This window comes from Carettochelys insculpta, chromosome 8 (assembly GCF_033958435.1).
Source record: "Carettochelys insculpta isolate YL-2023 chromosome 8, ASM3395843v1, whole genome shotgun sequence".
Classification (NCBI taxonomy): Eukaryota; Metazoa; Chordata; order Testudines; family Carettochelyidae; genus Carettochelys; species Carettochelys insculpta.
In genome coordinates this window covers 38,000,243-38,015,672 of record NC_134144.1, presented here as the reverse complement: position 1 = coordinate 38,015,672, position 15,430 = coordinate 38,000,243, and the positions used below count along the sequence as shown (strand labels likewise).

The window sequence follows — 15,430 nt, the reverse complement described above, 5'->3', positions numbered from 1 at the left end:
GTTTTGTTTTGTTTTTTCTGGTAGCATCACTAACATCATTTGGGACAGCGAAATTTTAGGGCTTCCAGTGCTCCAGGATATTCCTGGAGTCCCCAGGAATTGAAATTTGATCTTTAATTGAGGGTAATGTCAGGTGATGAAACCTCCAGGAAGTTGGCAGCCCTATGGAAGTTGCAGACATCAATGGAAATAGGCAGTAACTGCTCTGTGTTTCAGGGGTATGCACAAACTTCGAAGTCAGATAAAAAGGAACACAAAGAACAGACACCACCTCAGAGGACACTGTTGTATTATGTTGAGGCCACCTTTGCAGATGTTACCACTGGAGTTGACCCACAAATAGCTGTCCAGGAGGTACAATGTGTCAGACCCACTCCAGCATTGTGTGCCTTATATTGGTCGTGTCCTTGGAGCTCATTGACCAGAGGAGTAGAGACTGTGAACAGGTCTGACAAGCAAACCCAGCATCCTGTAGCAATGCCTTTGTGTACTTCATCTCTGTCCTTCCTCTCAGGCCTTCACCATTTCCCTGATGCTCTGTGAGTGACTGTACCATCCAACTCCTGGCAGCACATGCTGGACAGATCTTTGCTGCTCTATTCTTATTTACCATGCTTTGACTAATGGCATGAGATCCATTTCCATGTACAGAAAAGGAGTGGAAGAATCTGGGAAACAGGAACGGAAAAGCAGCTGGTCCTTCCACTCAGCAAGGACCAAATTGTAGTCCCTTCAGAGCAAGGATATGAAAGAAACAGCAGCTGTCTGAGTAGCCAGCCAGAAGAGAGAAGAATTGGCTAGACAGAACGTACTGGCTCTGTTACGCTTAAATATTTAGTGACATTGGTAGATGAAGCCAGTGTTGTTGAACCGGGCATTTTAGGTCTAGTAGTTTAATCTTGTCCAGGGAAGGAGCCCTTTTCTTCATACCCCCTTCAGGACAAGTTTGACAACTTACCTGAAGTTCCATTCACCCTAACATACATGAGAAATATCCCATAACTGAGGCCTGGATCATTACAGATTGCTAGAGAACCCAGTTGAAATTGTGAGAGCTGAGCTATAGGTCCTGTTCAGTTCTAACCACGATAAAAAGAAAGGGTGAGACTCCCAGAATCTGCTCCCTTACTTGGAAAATCAATCGTAAAACCCTCTCAGCTGAGGAGAACTCACCGTCTCCTGCCCCCTCATGCACATACATAGCCCGTTCTCTGGCTGCCTTCCTATGAATCTTCTCACACCCTCTTGTGGTAGTGCCAAGGCGGTTGGTCCAGCTGAAAATTTCACACCCCTTCAAGTTTCTGTCTCAGGAAAGCCATTTCAGGTGCTCAGAGCACAGCTGGATATTTAAGTCTAACAGATCCAATAATTGTTTGAAAGAGTGGAACAGAGTCTGCTGGCCAAGAGAAGAGTGTTTAGTAGTCATAACTCCATGGGGTGTTCAGTGCTTTTTAGTGTGCACAACAGTGCTGTGTCCAGTGTTCTAACTTAACTGGAATACCGGGGGGGTTGGGGGGTTAAGCAGATAATTCTCTGGCACAAATGCCGAATGCACACATGCTGTTCTGGAGTGCATATATCCTGTGTGTGTTCGGAGTAGGTGATTGTTATCAATATAGAAGCCACATCTACACGGGCAGCTTTTGTTGACAGAACAGCCCCTTTGTCAACAAAACTCGCCAAGCGTCTACACGGCTAAAGCACACTGTTGAGAGTTTGCTGACAAAATTCAGCTGTTCAGTCAGCAGCATTATCACTATTTCGGATCAGGAATAGTGCCTTTGTCAACAGTGTTTAGTCAACAGAATGCCCGTGTAGACAATTCTGTTGACGGACAGGGCTTCCTGTTCCCAGGGCAGCCCTGTATGCACAGCTTCCAGTCAGCCATTCTGTCGAGAGAGGGCAGGGCAGTGACGTTCTCTCTGTTGACAGAGCAAATTGCTCTTTCAATCTGCTCTTGTACATGGATACAGTCTGTTGCTGGAGATACTGTACTGCCAAGGTTTCTCTGTCAACAGTGGCTTCCGTTGACAGAGGCTGCCTGTGTAGACATAGCCGAATACTGAAGTGTGTTGGCCGTAGATGAATACAAATCATTACACTTTTGACTGACTGTATTTGAATGGTGCATGGAAGCCATAGAGATTGGAAAAGACTGTGACTCATTCTCCACATCCTTTCAGTTGATAAAGAGAGACTGTTGCCTTAATTGTGAGTCTTTCCCTTTCACAACATTATGTTTCCCCCACTGTTCTGTCTTTCTTCCAAGTGCTCCCCCCATTTTCGTGAGCAAACTGGGGTAAAGGAGCTCAGTGTCTCCTCAGATCACATTGCGAGTGACTTGAATAACCGAACAGAGCCCAGGAGTCCTGACTTCTTGGTGTCTGCTGAAATTCACTAGCATCAGACATGGGAGCAAGAAAAAGATCTCTTTGTTTGGAGGTGGGGGAATAAGTGGAAATGTTTCTAAGGAGTAAAATCATGATAGGACAAAAAAAACCACCACCACCACCACCACCACCACCACCACCCTGCTGAAAAATAACTGGCATAATCATTGCACACACTTGTAATAAAAAAAAGTTTAGCATTGCATTTGCCTTTCTACAGTACATGGCTGTCCACGTGCTCTGAGGTGAGTGCAGGATGACTCTCTCGTACTGTGTTAAAGGAAGGAAAAGCAGGAGAAATGGGCTGAAATGGCAGAAGGGCCACATGCAGGGATGTGCTGGCTCCATGTTTTGCTCTCCCCTGTCTAAGCAGAACTGTTTGCCCCATTATAGGCAACATGTGTCTTTCTTCCACTATGTGACTTTGAGGAGAGATGACTGGTCAGGAGGGAGGGTAGGTATGGGGAGCAGCATGTCAGTGCAGCAGTCTCCCTTACAAACACAGTATGTTACAGGCTGGGAAACACCATAGAAGCTAGTGCTGCTCACAGTAGTGTTCATTTCAGGTCTGCCTCCTTTGGTGGAGGAGCATGAGCCCGGTATAAGTTTTCCACATGAGACAGAAACCTGGAAGGTTAGCATATCAGCTGCTCTGTTTCTGTGTTATGCTGCAGGGCGTACCTGTGTCTGGCTGGCCTTGCCAGTGTTCTTTCTACATTGCTCCCAGTCTGTCATCTCAGCCTGGAGCACATTTTACTCAGATTCCAATATGTCAATTGCTCTAAATTTTTCCATTCTAAGGATTTTAGTATGGAAAAGGGTTAGTTAGAGCTTTATAGACCTGATCCACATGACCCACATGGGTGCATTCGTCCATGAGAAATCTACATTGATAGCATTAGCATTAAACCCAAGGAACAGAGAGCTCTATAGCTCAGCCATGGGAACAGGGGAAGCCCACGTTTCTATCTCTTTGCAGAATGCTATCTCAGGCTACTGCATACTTAATTCTTCGGCAAAACACTGACTTCAGTTTTTCAGTTATAATAGAAGGGTATCTCTAACATCTGTACCCCTTCCTGTCCTCCACATCTCTTTCCTTATTCCTCCTACCACCCTCTGACCATTCTCCATCTTGACAAGTGCCAGTCTGTTCTCTCTCTTAAAAGCGAGGAACTATGCCTGTTTAAGTCAATGGGAGCATGTCAACTGAGTCAATCCTGTTGTAGATTAGGTGACCAGAGAGTCAGATGATGGGGAAACCTTGTGTTGTTATGATGCAGGTGGTCATTTAATAGTGTTGTTTATACCAGTAATTTCTGATCTCTCGCTGAATCTCTGGCTAAAATAATTAATTAGGAATAGACCTGCTAGACCTTCAAGAGAGAGGGAGACTCACACAAACATTACTGGGAGGTTAGTCAGTGACTTCTCTGGAAGCTGGATTGCCCTGTGGTGGTTTGTGTCTGTTCCCATGAGGCCCACCATAATAAAACGTAATCAGCCTCACTTTGAGCCAGAACCATGTCACTGAATTCAGGACACTAAGCGGAATGATAATTTAATTGCTACCACAATGCACATGGCGCCTTTTTATGCATTTAGCAAAAAGGAGGAGTAGAGTCCTATATTTCATATAGGACTAACACAAAGGAGAATTGCATTCGGTGCCTTGTTTAATCACAGCCTTCGACAAGTTGCTTAGGGCCAAAATTTCAGACGTTGTCTCTCTTTTGCTTGTGTGTTTGTGTATGTTTGTTTTAAGATTTTTTTTTGTGGCCAGCTTGAGACACAAGCAGCTCTAACCAAATGATCTCTGGAAATCAAGCCCAAGGTGGCAGGTGAGGAAGAACAAAAAGTGCAGACTTGTGAAAATTGGAGACTTAAGCACCTAGGTGCATTTAAAGTCCCACCAGTTTCCTAGCTGCAGTGAGGCACCTAAATTCTCCCGCCATCCCTCCCAGCAACAACAAAAAAAAAAAAATCTAGCCCTTAGGTCCTTTTGTCAGTTGCATTTGGAACCAACTTAGTTGTGGGATTGCCATGTAGACTCTGTTGTAGTGTAGTATTCATTTTTGTGTATGTGGTTAATATGCTTCATGTGAGTCTTTAGAGGAATGGAATTCGGAATGGAGGTTCGGGGGAGTTGAGTAGCCTGGCCTGTCTCCTGCCCTGAACATCTAAAGGTAGTACCACCTCTCATCATGTTCACTCCTATTTAACCGGCTGATCCCTGTAGACAAAGCCTCCAAAATCAGATAATTTTTTGCCAGGCATAAACCAGTTTTTTACCTGTCTGGTATTTCTATGGGCTTCTATGGTCATATTCTACTTCTTTTCTCATTGGCTGTGTCTACACTTGCATTCCTCTTTCAAAAGAGGCATGCAAATGAGGGAAATTGAAAATGCCAATGAGATGTAGATTTGCATATCTGACCCTCATTTGCATATTCTTATTTCAAAATAGCTTATTTCGAAAGAAGAAAACCAGTGTAGACACCGCTCTTTCAAAAGTAAACCCCACCTTTGAAAGAGCAGTGCCTACACTGGTTTTCTTCTTTCAAAAGAAGCTATTTCAAAATATGAATATGCAACTGAGGTGCCGGATATGCAGATCTGCACCTCATCTGCATTTCGATTTCCCTCATTTGCATACCTCTTTCAAAAGAGGAATGCAAGTGTAGACACAGCCATTATGTGCTTGAATTAAAGGCCCACCTGTCCCTCCCATACCTACCACATTGTGTCATATCACTGTCCCTAAATTTCATTTTGGATAGTCCTCGTGCAATAATCTGTGCAAACTATATCAGACACTTAATGGAAAGTTCTAGTTTGTTCCTCCATCTGTCAGACTTACGCAAATCTGAGAGGGTTCTAATAAATGCTTATCTTCCATCTCTGATCTCCAGCAGGTAACTCATTTGTGCAGCAAAATTGCTTTAGGACTCAGAAATGCCTCTCCAGGACCTCTTTATCTTAACGTTTCAAACTTGTAAAAATTAGCAATATTCAGCCCTAGTACAACTTAATTTAACTGACTTCATTGGGGTTACCCCAGGGATGAATTTCTTCCAGGGCATCTAAATGTAAATGACAGCATAGCTACTCTTATAATTCTGGAATGTGTTAAGTTTTTAGACCTCCAAAAGGAGAGTCAATGTAGTGAGAGTAACTTCACATGCAAGGGCTGCTTGTTTTAAAAAGAGTTTGATATTGTAATTAGAACTGAAATAACTACCAATGAAATAAGCAAGGCTGACTAAAGCTGTGTTCTGATATGCAGGGAGAGTGTCACCTTGGATTATGAAGTGGGACATTATTCTGCCATTTAGTGCTGTCTTTGACAGAACAAATTGCACAAAGTCAAGTCTATGAATCTTAGCTAATAACAACAATTATGTGCCAAATGTCTAGCCTTAACTGCAAACTGTTTCATTTTCTTATGTCTATTCCATACACTGAACAAATTGTAAAATTCAGACTGCAAAATGAAGGAATGAAACTTTCCTCTCTCACAGAAAGCACTGTAGGATTTATGAAACAGACACAATTTAGCATCAGCGACCAGGAATAGAAAAGGAGTAATACTAAATAGAATCAAAACTGCACTCTGATGCTCTACAGCTTTAAGACTAATCTGCTTAAGTCAGTTTATTAGAAATCATCTACTAATTTTAACTGAAATAGTTTTACACTAATTAAATCATAAATACTAGAGGGTGCACTCATTGCCTTTGGATATTTCCCATTAATAACAAGAATTATAGGTGTGTGTTTTGGCGAAAATAGTGACCATCTCAGTATTTAGGTAAAAAGAATTCCTGAAGTGTACAAGATATGTCAAAATTCAGACACAGGCTGGTCATTCAGTCCAAGACAGTGAGGTCTGAACTATTCTAAAGCCCCATGATACACTGGTATATTAGATTTCTTTGTTCTAAGCATGGTGTAACAAGAGCACATTGAAAGCTGTGTATTTGTTGGCTTGAGTAAATGTGCCATCTACTGGTTATGTAGTGATAGTTAATTTTTAAAATATAAACGCACTAAACATTTCCAACATGATAGGCATCAGCAGGAGTACCAAGCAGAAGAGCTGTCAAAAATCCACATGATCCTCTCCATTTTTAATTGACTCCTGCAGGTATCAAGTATTTCTAGACAGCCAGGTGCTGCCATTAGTACTGCTGTTATGTTTACCTACCTCCTATAATTGCCCCATCTCCTGGTAGTTTTGGTTCTTGCTCACTCTTCACTAAGACCCAGATTGCATCATTCACCATTGTAGTTTTCAAATGAACAAATAAATTCCTACTACATTCTGAGTCCCATCATAGGCATGCTATTGCTGAAGTCTCATGTTAGTTGAATAGTCTTAGTACAGGCTGGGAGCAGCAAAACATCAATGCAGGTTTTGCTCATGTTAAGGCTGGGAATTTACAGCAAAACCATTAATAGGGCTGTAAATAGTATTGACACATGCTCTAAAAATGAATTTACTGTCATATAATGTAATGTTCTTTATCCCAAAATGTTTGATAGCAGGTATTGGTTGCTATTGGTGATATATGGGGTTTTTGCTCCAAATTAGACAAATCCCTTTCAGAGATGGGAAAAATGTCATATCATTACACCGGTAGAATGGCTGCAGTATTGTTGGCTTCATATTTTACTCAAGCATAGCCTAAGTTTAAGGTCCCTCCTTCTCAGAGGAATTAAGTTAGGAGTATCCTCAAGGTCAGGTGTTTCCTTGTTAGCCTACAAGGTGGACCTGACCAAAAGTGTTTGCTCTGCATGAGGAGAGTAATCTGAAGGATCGGAATCTGTCATATGTACAGTAGTGTCCAGGAAAAGAGGTGTTAGAACCCATGTCTGGGTGCTCACCAGCTCTGCACAGGAAAGGAGGGAACGAGTAGAACATTTGCTTTCTCCATGGGGTGTTGGCTGGTTGAAATGAAACAGTGAAAGTGAAGTTACACAGTCATTTACCTCTGGAGAGACAGAGGCACAGACGATGTTTTCTCACTCCTCCTCTTCTAGTGCTATTCAGTCTTAGTCATTGGAAAGCTGAGAATCAAATACCCGTGTGAATACCATCTAATCAAATATTAGTCATCTTAAGTAGAAAAAGGCTCCAGTTTAGATCACTGTTGACTTGAACAAAATGTAAGTGTTTTTTTCTCCCTCTCTTTTAGGATATTAAACTCAGTGCTGTTTGAAATGTATGAAGCGTTGGGCAATTTTCCTGCCCTGTGGCTCTTCAACATATTGCTCATGGTACTTCAAGTCCTGCACTGTTTTTGGTCTTATCTAATCATAAAATCAGCATATAAAGCTATCTCCAGAGGCAAGGTAAGTTGACCCAGACTGTCTGATGTTTCACAGTAAACTTTTTGTTTGTATTGTTTTGAAAATTCCCAATTGTCCAGGAATTTGTTCCTTCACTGACCCCTAACAGACTTGAGGAGAGAGGCTTTTCCTTTCTTTAATGGAAAGCATACTAGCTTTGTGTCCTTGATAACAAATGTACAAGATATGTGAACTCCAACTGCATGTATTTTTAAGACAAAGATTATGTTGTGATTAACGGTTCCTTTTTTAAAAAGTGGTGTCAAATCCCAGTACACATTTAGGAGCTGTGTAAACAGCACTTGTCTGCATTCTGCCTTTCTGTTTTACTTTCTTTCTTAGAATATTTGGTGAAAAAATACCTGCCTCCCAACAGAGAAAAATAATAAATTGAAACCCGCCCAGCTGTCACTTTTGTAAATGGCAGAGCTGCGTCTCAACTCTTGACAGTCTTACGCATCACAAGCCTTTTGGCTAAACAAAGGGCCACACTGGCACTTTCCAGGTGCCAAAGGGCTAGGCCTCTTTATACAAAACTAGCACATTGCTGCCACCCTTCTATTTCAAAACAGGAGAGTGGCTCACAGTGACAGCAAGTCCAAACATGCACTATGTCCAGAGTACTCTAATCCAGATGCTGAACCATCCAGTCTGGGCAGAGGCTAACAAGCTCTAAAGCACTTAAGCATGCACTTAATTTTAAGCACATGAATAATCAACATTGTAGACAGAGTGGTCAGCTCCTTTTTGAATTGAGTGCCCACACACCCTCAATATCAACAGCTCCCTCTGTATTAAACACACCTACTGGCATGGTCTGTCTTTTAGGTTGAGGGACACAGTTGGGACACCTCTGCTTTAGCAATTCTAAGGCTCAATGTCCCCTGTTTAATTAAGCCAGTGATTTCACACCCGCATTCCTGAGACTTTCTTACTCTACTTGTTTATCCTTTTCCTTCTGCTATCTGGGAAGGCTGGAAAGTGGAACCTTTTGCATGTAAGTTTCTCTGATTCTGCTGTGCAAAAGTCGCATGCTATGCAAACCTATGTTTTGTTATTCCCTATGTTCCTTCCTCCCTGATCCTCTTCCTTCTTATTGTTACACCTGCTTCTTGCTTCGACGGTGTTCAAAGTGTTCTAAACTTGTGGTTGTTCAACATCCAGTGCTCAGTTTGTGCCAAGACTTGCCGGCAGGGTTACCAAGCCTCCAGTTTTCGACTGGAATGCCTGATCAAAAAGGGACCCCGGTGTCTCTGATCAGCACCACTGACTAGACCATTACTAGTGTGGCAAGCAGTATAGCAGAGATAATGCAGACTCCCTGCCTTCCTTCGCTCCACACAGCTCCCAGAACCGTATGGCGTTTCCCTCTGGCTCCTAGGCAGAGAGGCAGCCAGGGCACATGCCTCCACCCAGTGCCACCTCTCCAGCTTCCCCGACTGGGAACTGCAGCCAGTGAAAGGTGGTGCCAGCAGTTGTGGGCTGTGTGCGCTGCCCGGAAACACTGGGCCCTTCTGCCTAGAGTGTGGACATGCTAGCTGCTCCAGGAGCTGCACAGAATCAGGGCAGACACGGAGCTTGATGTAGACCCACTGCGCCACCAACTGGGATCCCACTCCTGCACTCCAAGCTCCACCTCCCTGTCACGCTCTGGAGCCCTCACCCCCTCTTGTACCCCAGTCCCTTGTCCCAGCCTGCTGAAAGTGAGTGAGGGTGGAAGAAAGGAAGCGACGGCAAGAGGAGAGTTGGAATGAGTGGGAATGGGGCCTCAGAGAAGGGGAGTGCAGGGAGGAGGCACCTCTCTGAAGGGGCAGGGTGGGGCTGGGCAAGAGTATTCAGTTCTGTGCAGTTACAGAGCTGGCTGCCCTACCTGTCAGGGCAGAGCCCTGGCTCATTTATGCTTGTCACATCCATTATGGAATTTAAAAAATTGTGTGAGCCCCAGCACCTCTTTCTTTACAAATTAAGCAATGGTAGTGCCTAACCTCAAAGGACTCTAATTCTGGGAGGGGAGTCTGTAATACAAACAAGCATCATAAACTGTAGAATAGGCTAACCCTTTGCTCTGGCACCGTTCAGCTTCTGTATTTCAGCACATATCAGTTAACTAAAGAATTGAATTTAAATTAATCCCCTCAAAGAAAATTGTGAAGACATTTTGTGTTTTCAGTTACTGGAGCACTCATTGGGTTTACCCAGGGAGTCAGTTTGAATCACTGCCACCCACTTACAGCAGGAGGGAATCTGGTTTGTGCCCACAGAGAGAAACTCCCTCCAGCCACCAGCTAGCTGCTGGCAACACAAGCGCTGTGGTCCAGGCTCTGCGAGGGCTGCTCTTTGCCTCTGCAAGTTAACAGTGTTAGGCACCCTCCTCTGGTACCCTGATGTGCCCAGTTCTTCATCTTTTGGACACCCACAATGCATAGCAATTCACGGCCTCTGTTCTGTTCACCTCATCCCAGCAGTTTCACCAAGTTCAACACTCTTCTTAGAACGAGGCAGTCAGATGTGTCTATGGTAAAACCAGAGGTTTTCTGCAAGAGCATGAGATACAGATTCAGAATAAAGGCTCATTAAAGGATTTGTAAAAAAGACACAAACTTTAATATGTATACTTATTACCAACGTACTTTCCAGTCTGCTAAGGTGTTTCACACCCAAACCAGTGCCAAACCCTGCTTGTACAGTCTAGAAAGCTGGGATTCACGGGACAAGCACTGCTGGCAGAGCCACTCTGTGTCCACTCTCCCCTCTTCTTTTGTTCTCTTATACAAAACAAAAAGCATTCATGTAGCACTTAAAAGATTAACAAATTAATGTATTAGGTGATGAGCTTTCATGGGACAAACCACTTCTTCAGATCACTTAAACAACTCTGTATAACTCTAATACAGTTAGTCTATTCTCTTTCAACCCCCTGATCCCCTGTTCAGAGACTTTTACCGGAGTTCTTTGGCCTTTGAAACTGCTAAGGACTGCTTCTGGCCTAGACCATGAATAGAAATTGGCTCAGTGCTTGTTCTCATGTTGATTGGGTCTCCTCTCAAATGCCCCCTTCTCAGGTGACAAGTTTCATGCCCAACACATTTAGAGCACAATATGCTACATGTCTAAAATTGTATGAACATCTAGCAATAACTGTGACAATGAGATAGTTCTTAGCTTTCCACAAAGACTATTTGTGAAATATGGTGAAATATTGAGAAGATGATTTGGGGTAATATACTTGTCTTGGAACGCCTGTGTCACCTTTACAATAGTGAAGTCTGTATGTTAATAATTTAGTCAGCAGCCATATACTAACTATTCCATTTATTTTCAACCAGCAGTAATCTTCAACAGTAGTTTACCAGCTAATTTAGACAGTCAGCAAATGCCAGCTTATGTTCATTCTACTGTGTTCTACCTAATCTGTAGTTTTATAAAAATGGCATGTCGTATAGTTGTCATATACATGACCACACATTGTTTGTAGTACACAGTACAACGTGCTACATCTGTAGCTAAAGTTACAAAAACCAAACCCCTACTATATATCTTGCATTTTTGAATGTATAATGTCTGATTCCATAATTATCAATTGAGAGCACAGATTGAAAAGGTATTTTGCATTATTATGCTTCACTGCAGTTATGCTGGTTTTACACCAGCTGAGAATCTAGTCCTAAATTTTCATATATTAACAGAATTAAAGGCCAAAAAGGGCCATTACACCATCTAGTCTGACCTCAATAAACTATTAACACTCCACTCTACCTTGAATGGTCCCTTACAGTATGTGCAACTTACTTATGCTAAACAGTCTATTCCACCTTGCATTTAGCTGTGATGCTTGGAGTAGCTTCCCCAGGCCTGACAAACCACTCCTGTCTCTCCACCAACAAAACCTGTTTCAAGAAAAGATACTGCCTTACCCCTCCTGTCTCTGTATAACGTCGGCTGTGAAATTTCACCCACTAATCGCAGTATTGAGCACATAACTTGTATTTGGCTGAAGTATCTTTCAAAATGGATCATTTTATTTCAATAGCTTTAACATGAAAGTCCCCCCGTATGAAAGGATCCATAGTAATATTTATTTGAGGCATATAAAATCAAAACTGTGACTTCAGCAGAAGTCTAATTTCAATGGCTCTGTAGTTGCTGTATTGCTAGATGTTGGCATCAGGGACTGTACCAGTTAGCAGGTACTTGAGAACTGTCAAGTGCTCCTTGTGATGTTATTCTCTATTGTCCAATTAACAAACATCATCTGAAGGGAGTCATGTCAGTCATCCTTAATTGAGAGGAGGAGGGTTGTTTTCCAAGTTTTCAAAGCAGGGACAGCTGGGGAGAGAATCAGGGGTTCTTCAGGAAAGTGGTAGGATCTTGGTAAAAACTGAAACAAGTAGAGTTAAGTTTCTTACCCAAGAGCATTTTAAACATTTCAGAGAAATCACTTCTCCAGCTGGCTTTCAACTCTCAACCCATTCACATGAATTTATCTCACACCAGAGAAAGCTAGTGCCTGTGTTTCTAATCTGGTGTTACAGCATGGATGGCTTCTTAGTACATGTAATAGAGATAGAGTCATAGAATCATAGAATGCTAGGACTGGAAGGGACCTTGAGAGGCCACCGAGTCCAGCCCCTTGCCCTCATGCAAGGACCAAGTACTGTCTAGACCATCCCTGATGGACATGTATCTAAACTGTTCTTAAATATCTCCAGAGATGGAGATTCCACAACCTCCCTAGGCAATTTTTTCCCGTGTTTGGCCACCCTGACAGTTAAGAACTTTTTCCTAATGTCCAACCTAAACCTCCCTTGCTGCAGTTTAAGCCCATTGCTTCTTGGTCTATCCTCAGAGGCCAAGAAGAACAAGTTTTCTCCCTTCTCCTTATGACACTGTTTTAGATACCTGAAAACGCTATCATGTCCCCCCCTCAATCTTCTTTTTTCCAAACTAAACAAGCCCAATTCTTTTAGCCTTTCATAGGTCATGTTCTCTAAACCTTTGATCATTCTTGTTGCTAGTAGCATATTAATAGAACCAAACAGGCAAGGTGTGCACACCCCTGTTGGCCTGCAGATGTCTTCTCATTATTGTCTGCTGGCTGTACCTTATGAGTCTTCACTGATTTTTCCCTTTCATGGCTTGCTTCCCATGCTGGCACTACATTCCTCTCCACCACAATAAATGCATGCCCTGAAACAGGGCAACAAGGACAGGTTTTTCTTTCATGTTGCCCAGCTGTAGAATTTTTTACTCTCTACCTTCTTGGCTTTGCCACATTACCTCTTAAAGTAGATGACTGGAGTCATCCATTTGTGGAATGCAGTCAAGGAGAAGAGGAATTGTGCTGGAGGACCTGCCAGGAACAAAACTAGAATTAAAAGCTATAATGTCTAGCTCTTTACTATAATGATTTTCAGCCATCAACTTCAAAGACCTTTGCAAAGGAGGCTTAAGTATTATTCTCCCCACTTTACAGATGAAGTATCTGATGCAGATAGAGGTGGAGTGACTTGACAATCGTCAGTGGCAAAGCCAGGGAAGGAATTCCAGATTTCCTGACTCAATCTCGTGTCCAGTCCACTGGCCCAAATTGCCTCTCAGGAATTAGTGTGAGGAGATTTAAGAAAGGGATAACTGAGGAAAAATATTCAAAAAACATTTTTGACACTGTGATCAGTAAGGCTGTAGAATTGTCTCCCAAGGGAAGAGGTGGGAACTCTGTCACATGAGATATTTTACACTACACTGAACCAAGTACCAGCAAATGCGTGGTAGAGCACAAACTTGCTCAAGCAAGGAGTTGAACTGAATGATCCAAAGAGTCAGAATTCCAAATGGTTTATGTGCAAACATTTTGCACACAGTTCTGAACACAAGCACACATGTGCCCTGGTGATAGGTTTGAACCAATGTTTTTTGTTGTGTGATCAGTGCGTGAAAGCAGCCTACGAAGGTAATTGCACAAAAGCATGTCAGGGCTGAGGCCCCTTTTAAAGTTCAGATTAAAGAATTTCTTCGGGCTACAGTTTCTCTGATTCTAGTGTGAACTAGTGGGTGCTCCGTCGTGTTTTCGTGTGATAGCCTATAATGTACTCCTTCTCGCACATTCTTCAGGTAGCAAAGGATGACCGAAGTGACGTTGAGTCCAGTTCAGATGAGGAAGATTCAGTACCTCGTCCACAGACCCCACACAACGCCACCACCACGAATGGAACCAGTGGTGCCAATGGGACAAATGGATATCTCACTGGTAGCACCAGTTCAGAGGACCATTAATCCTTGAGCTGACTGATGAAACATGAACAAAGTGAACTGTTTACTACTAGAAGTAAATAATTAGTTGTGAATGCAGTTTCTTCATATATCTCAGAAACAAAAAAAAATTAAGGAGTATCAAAGCATACCAATAGTGCACTGCCATATTTCCTGTCTGTGAATGAAGAGACACACCATTCTGTATACGTGGGCATGCTGTATGTGTATGTAATTGACACTATGGGAACAGTATTTTTATTTGTACTGTCTTAGAATATTTATTTTGACTCTTTGGGGGCTTAGGGACAAAAAGGAATGTCCTTACTCTTTTGCTCTTTACAATCTCAGTGATGGAGACAGACACTCTAAGATCTCTTCCGTCCATTCCTGTTACCCAGTTTTCTGTAAGTAGTAGTTTCCTTGATTTGCCCCTTACAGTAAGCTATAACAGGGTTTTGCAGGTTCTAGCTCGGCTCCAGATAGTTTTGCTATCTTTGGCTGGGTCTACACTTGCCCTCAGCTTCGAAGGGGGCATGGTAATCAGAGCAATGGGAGATTACTAACGAAATGCTGTGATGAATACACAGCACTTCATTAAGCTAATTCTGCCCCATGGCAACTTCGAAGTGTCCAACTTCAAAGTGCCGGCATGCGTGTAGCCACAGGCACTTCGAAGTGCCTTTACTCGTCACTTTGAAGTTGCCACAGGGGAGAATTAACCTAATGAAGTGCTGCTTATTCACTGCAGCACTTCATAAGTAATCTCCCATTGTCCTGATTTACATGTGCCCTTTGAAGTTGGGGGCACATGTAGACAAGCCCTTTGTGTTTTAAAGTACTAGTTTTGAAATCACCTCTAAATTCACAGTGGCCAGTCCCCAGTGTAAAGTTTTAAAATGATGGATTAGTATTTAAATTATGTCTAATAAGGTCAATTAGCAATTCAGACAAATCTGTGGTTATTGTAGGGTAAGCTTTTAGCGTTGTTTTAAACTCAGTTGATGGTTAGTTGCACTAGGGTAGACTTAATAATTGTGCAAATACCCCAGATACCTTTATGTCAACAGCTATGATAATGGACTTGCAGATTAGTTCTGCTTTGCAAGTTTTAACTCTGTCGACTTCAGTGTCTTGCAAATAATGTCGTGCTGACAGTTGATCCCATGTCAGAAGAGCGATGTTTTGAATTTAATGAGGTGCACTCTTGTGAATCCAGAATTCATTCTTGAATTTGAGGGTTTGTTTGTGAGCTGGGAAGGATGAGAGCAGTGGCCCAATGACAAAACAGCGGCTTCAACAGATAGAGGAGGGCTTGTTCTTACCACTCTTGTCATACAGAAGCTGGGAGACCACAGAGTGTTCTGCACCATCAGAAGTTTATTCTTAGCAAACTCTTAGGACACTTCAGTCTTTTTTATTGAATTAAGAAATAAAGC

General features: G+C 42.6%; 1 protein-coding gene across 1 annotated transcript in view; it reads left to right on the top strand.

Moving 5' to 3' along the window:
- CERS6 (ceramide synthase 6) overlaps positions 1-14,605 on the top strand; it is a 228,884-nt gene extending 214,279 nt beyond the window's left edge. The window contains exons 9-10 of the mRNA XM_075000988.1: positions 7,589-7,745; positions 13,854-14,605. Coding sequence (XP_074857089.1) covers positions 7,589-7,745; positions 13,854-14,015 — 319 coding nt within the window. The 3' untranslated portion in view covers positions 14,016-14,605. The remainder of the gene's footprint in view (positions 1-7,588; positions 7,746-13,853) is intronic.
- The last annotated feature ends 825 nt before the right edge of the window (positions 14,606-15,430 follow it).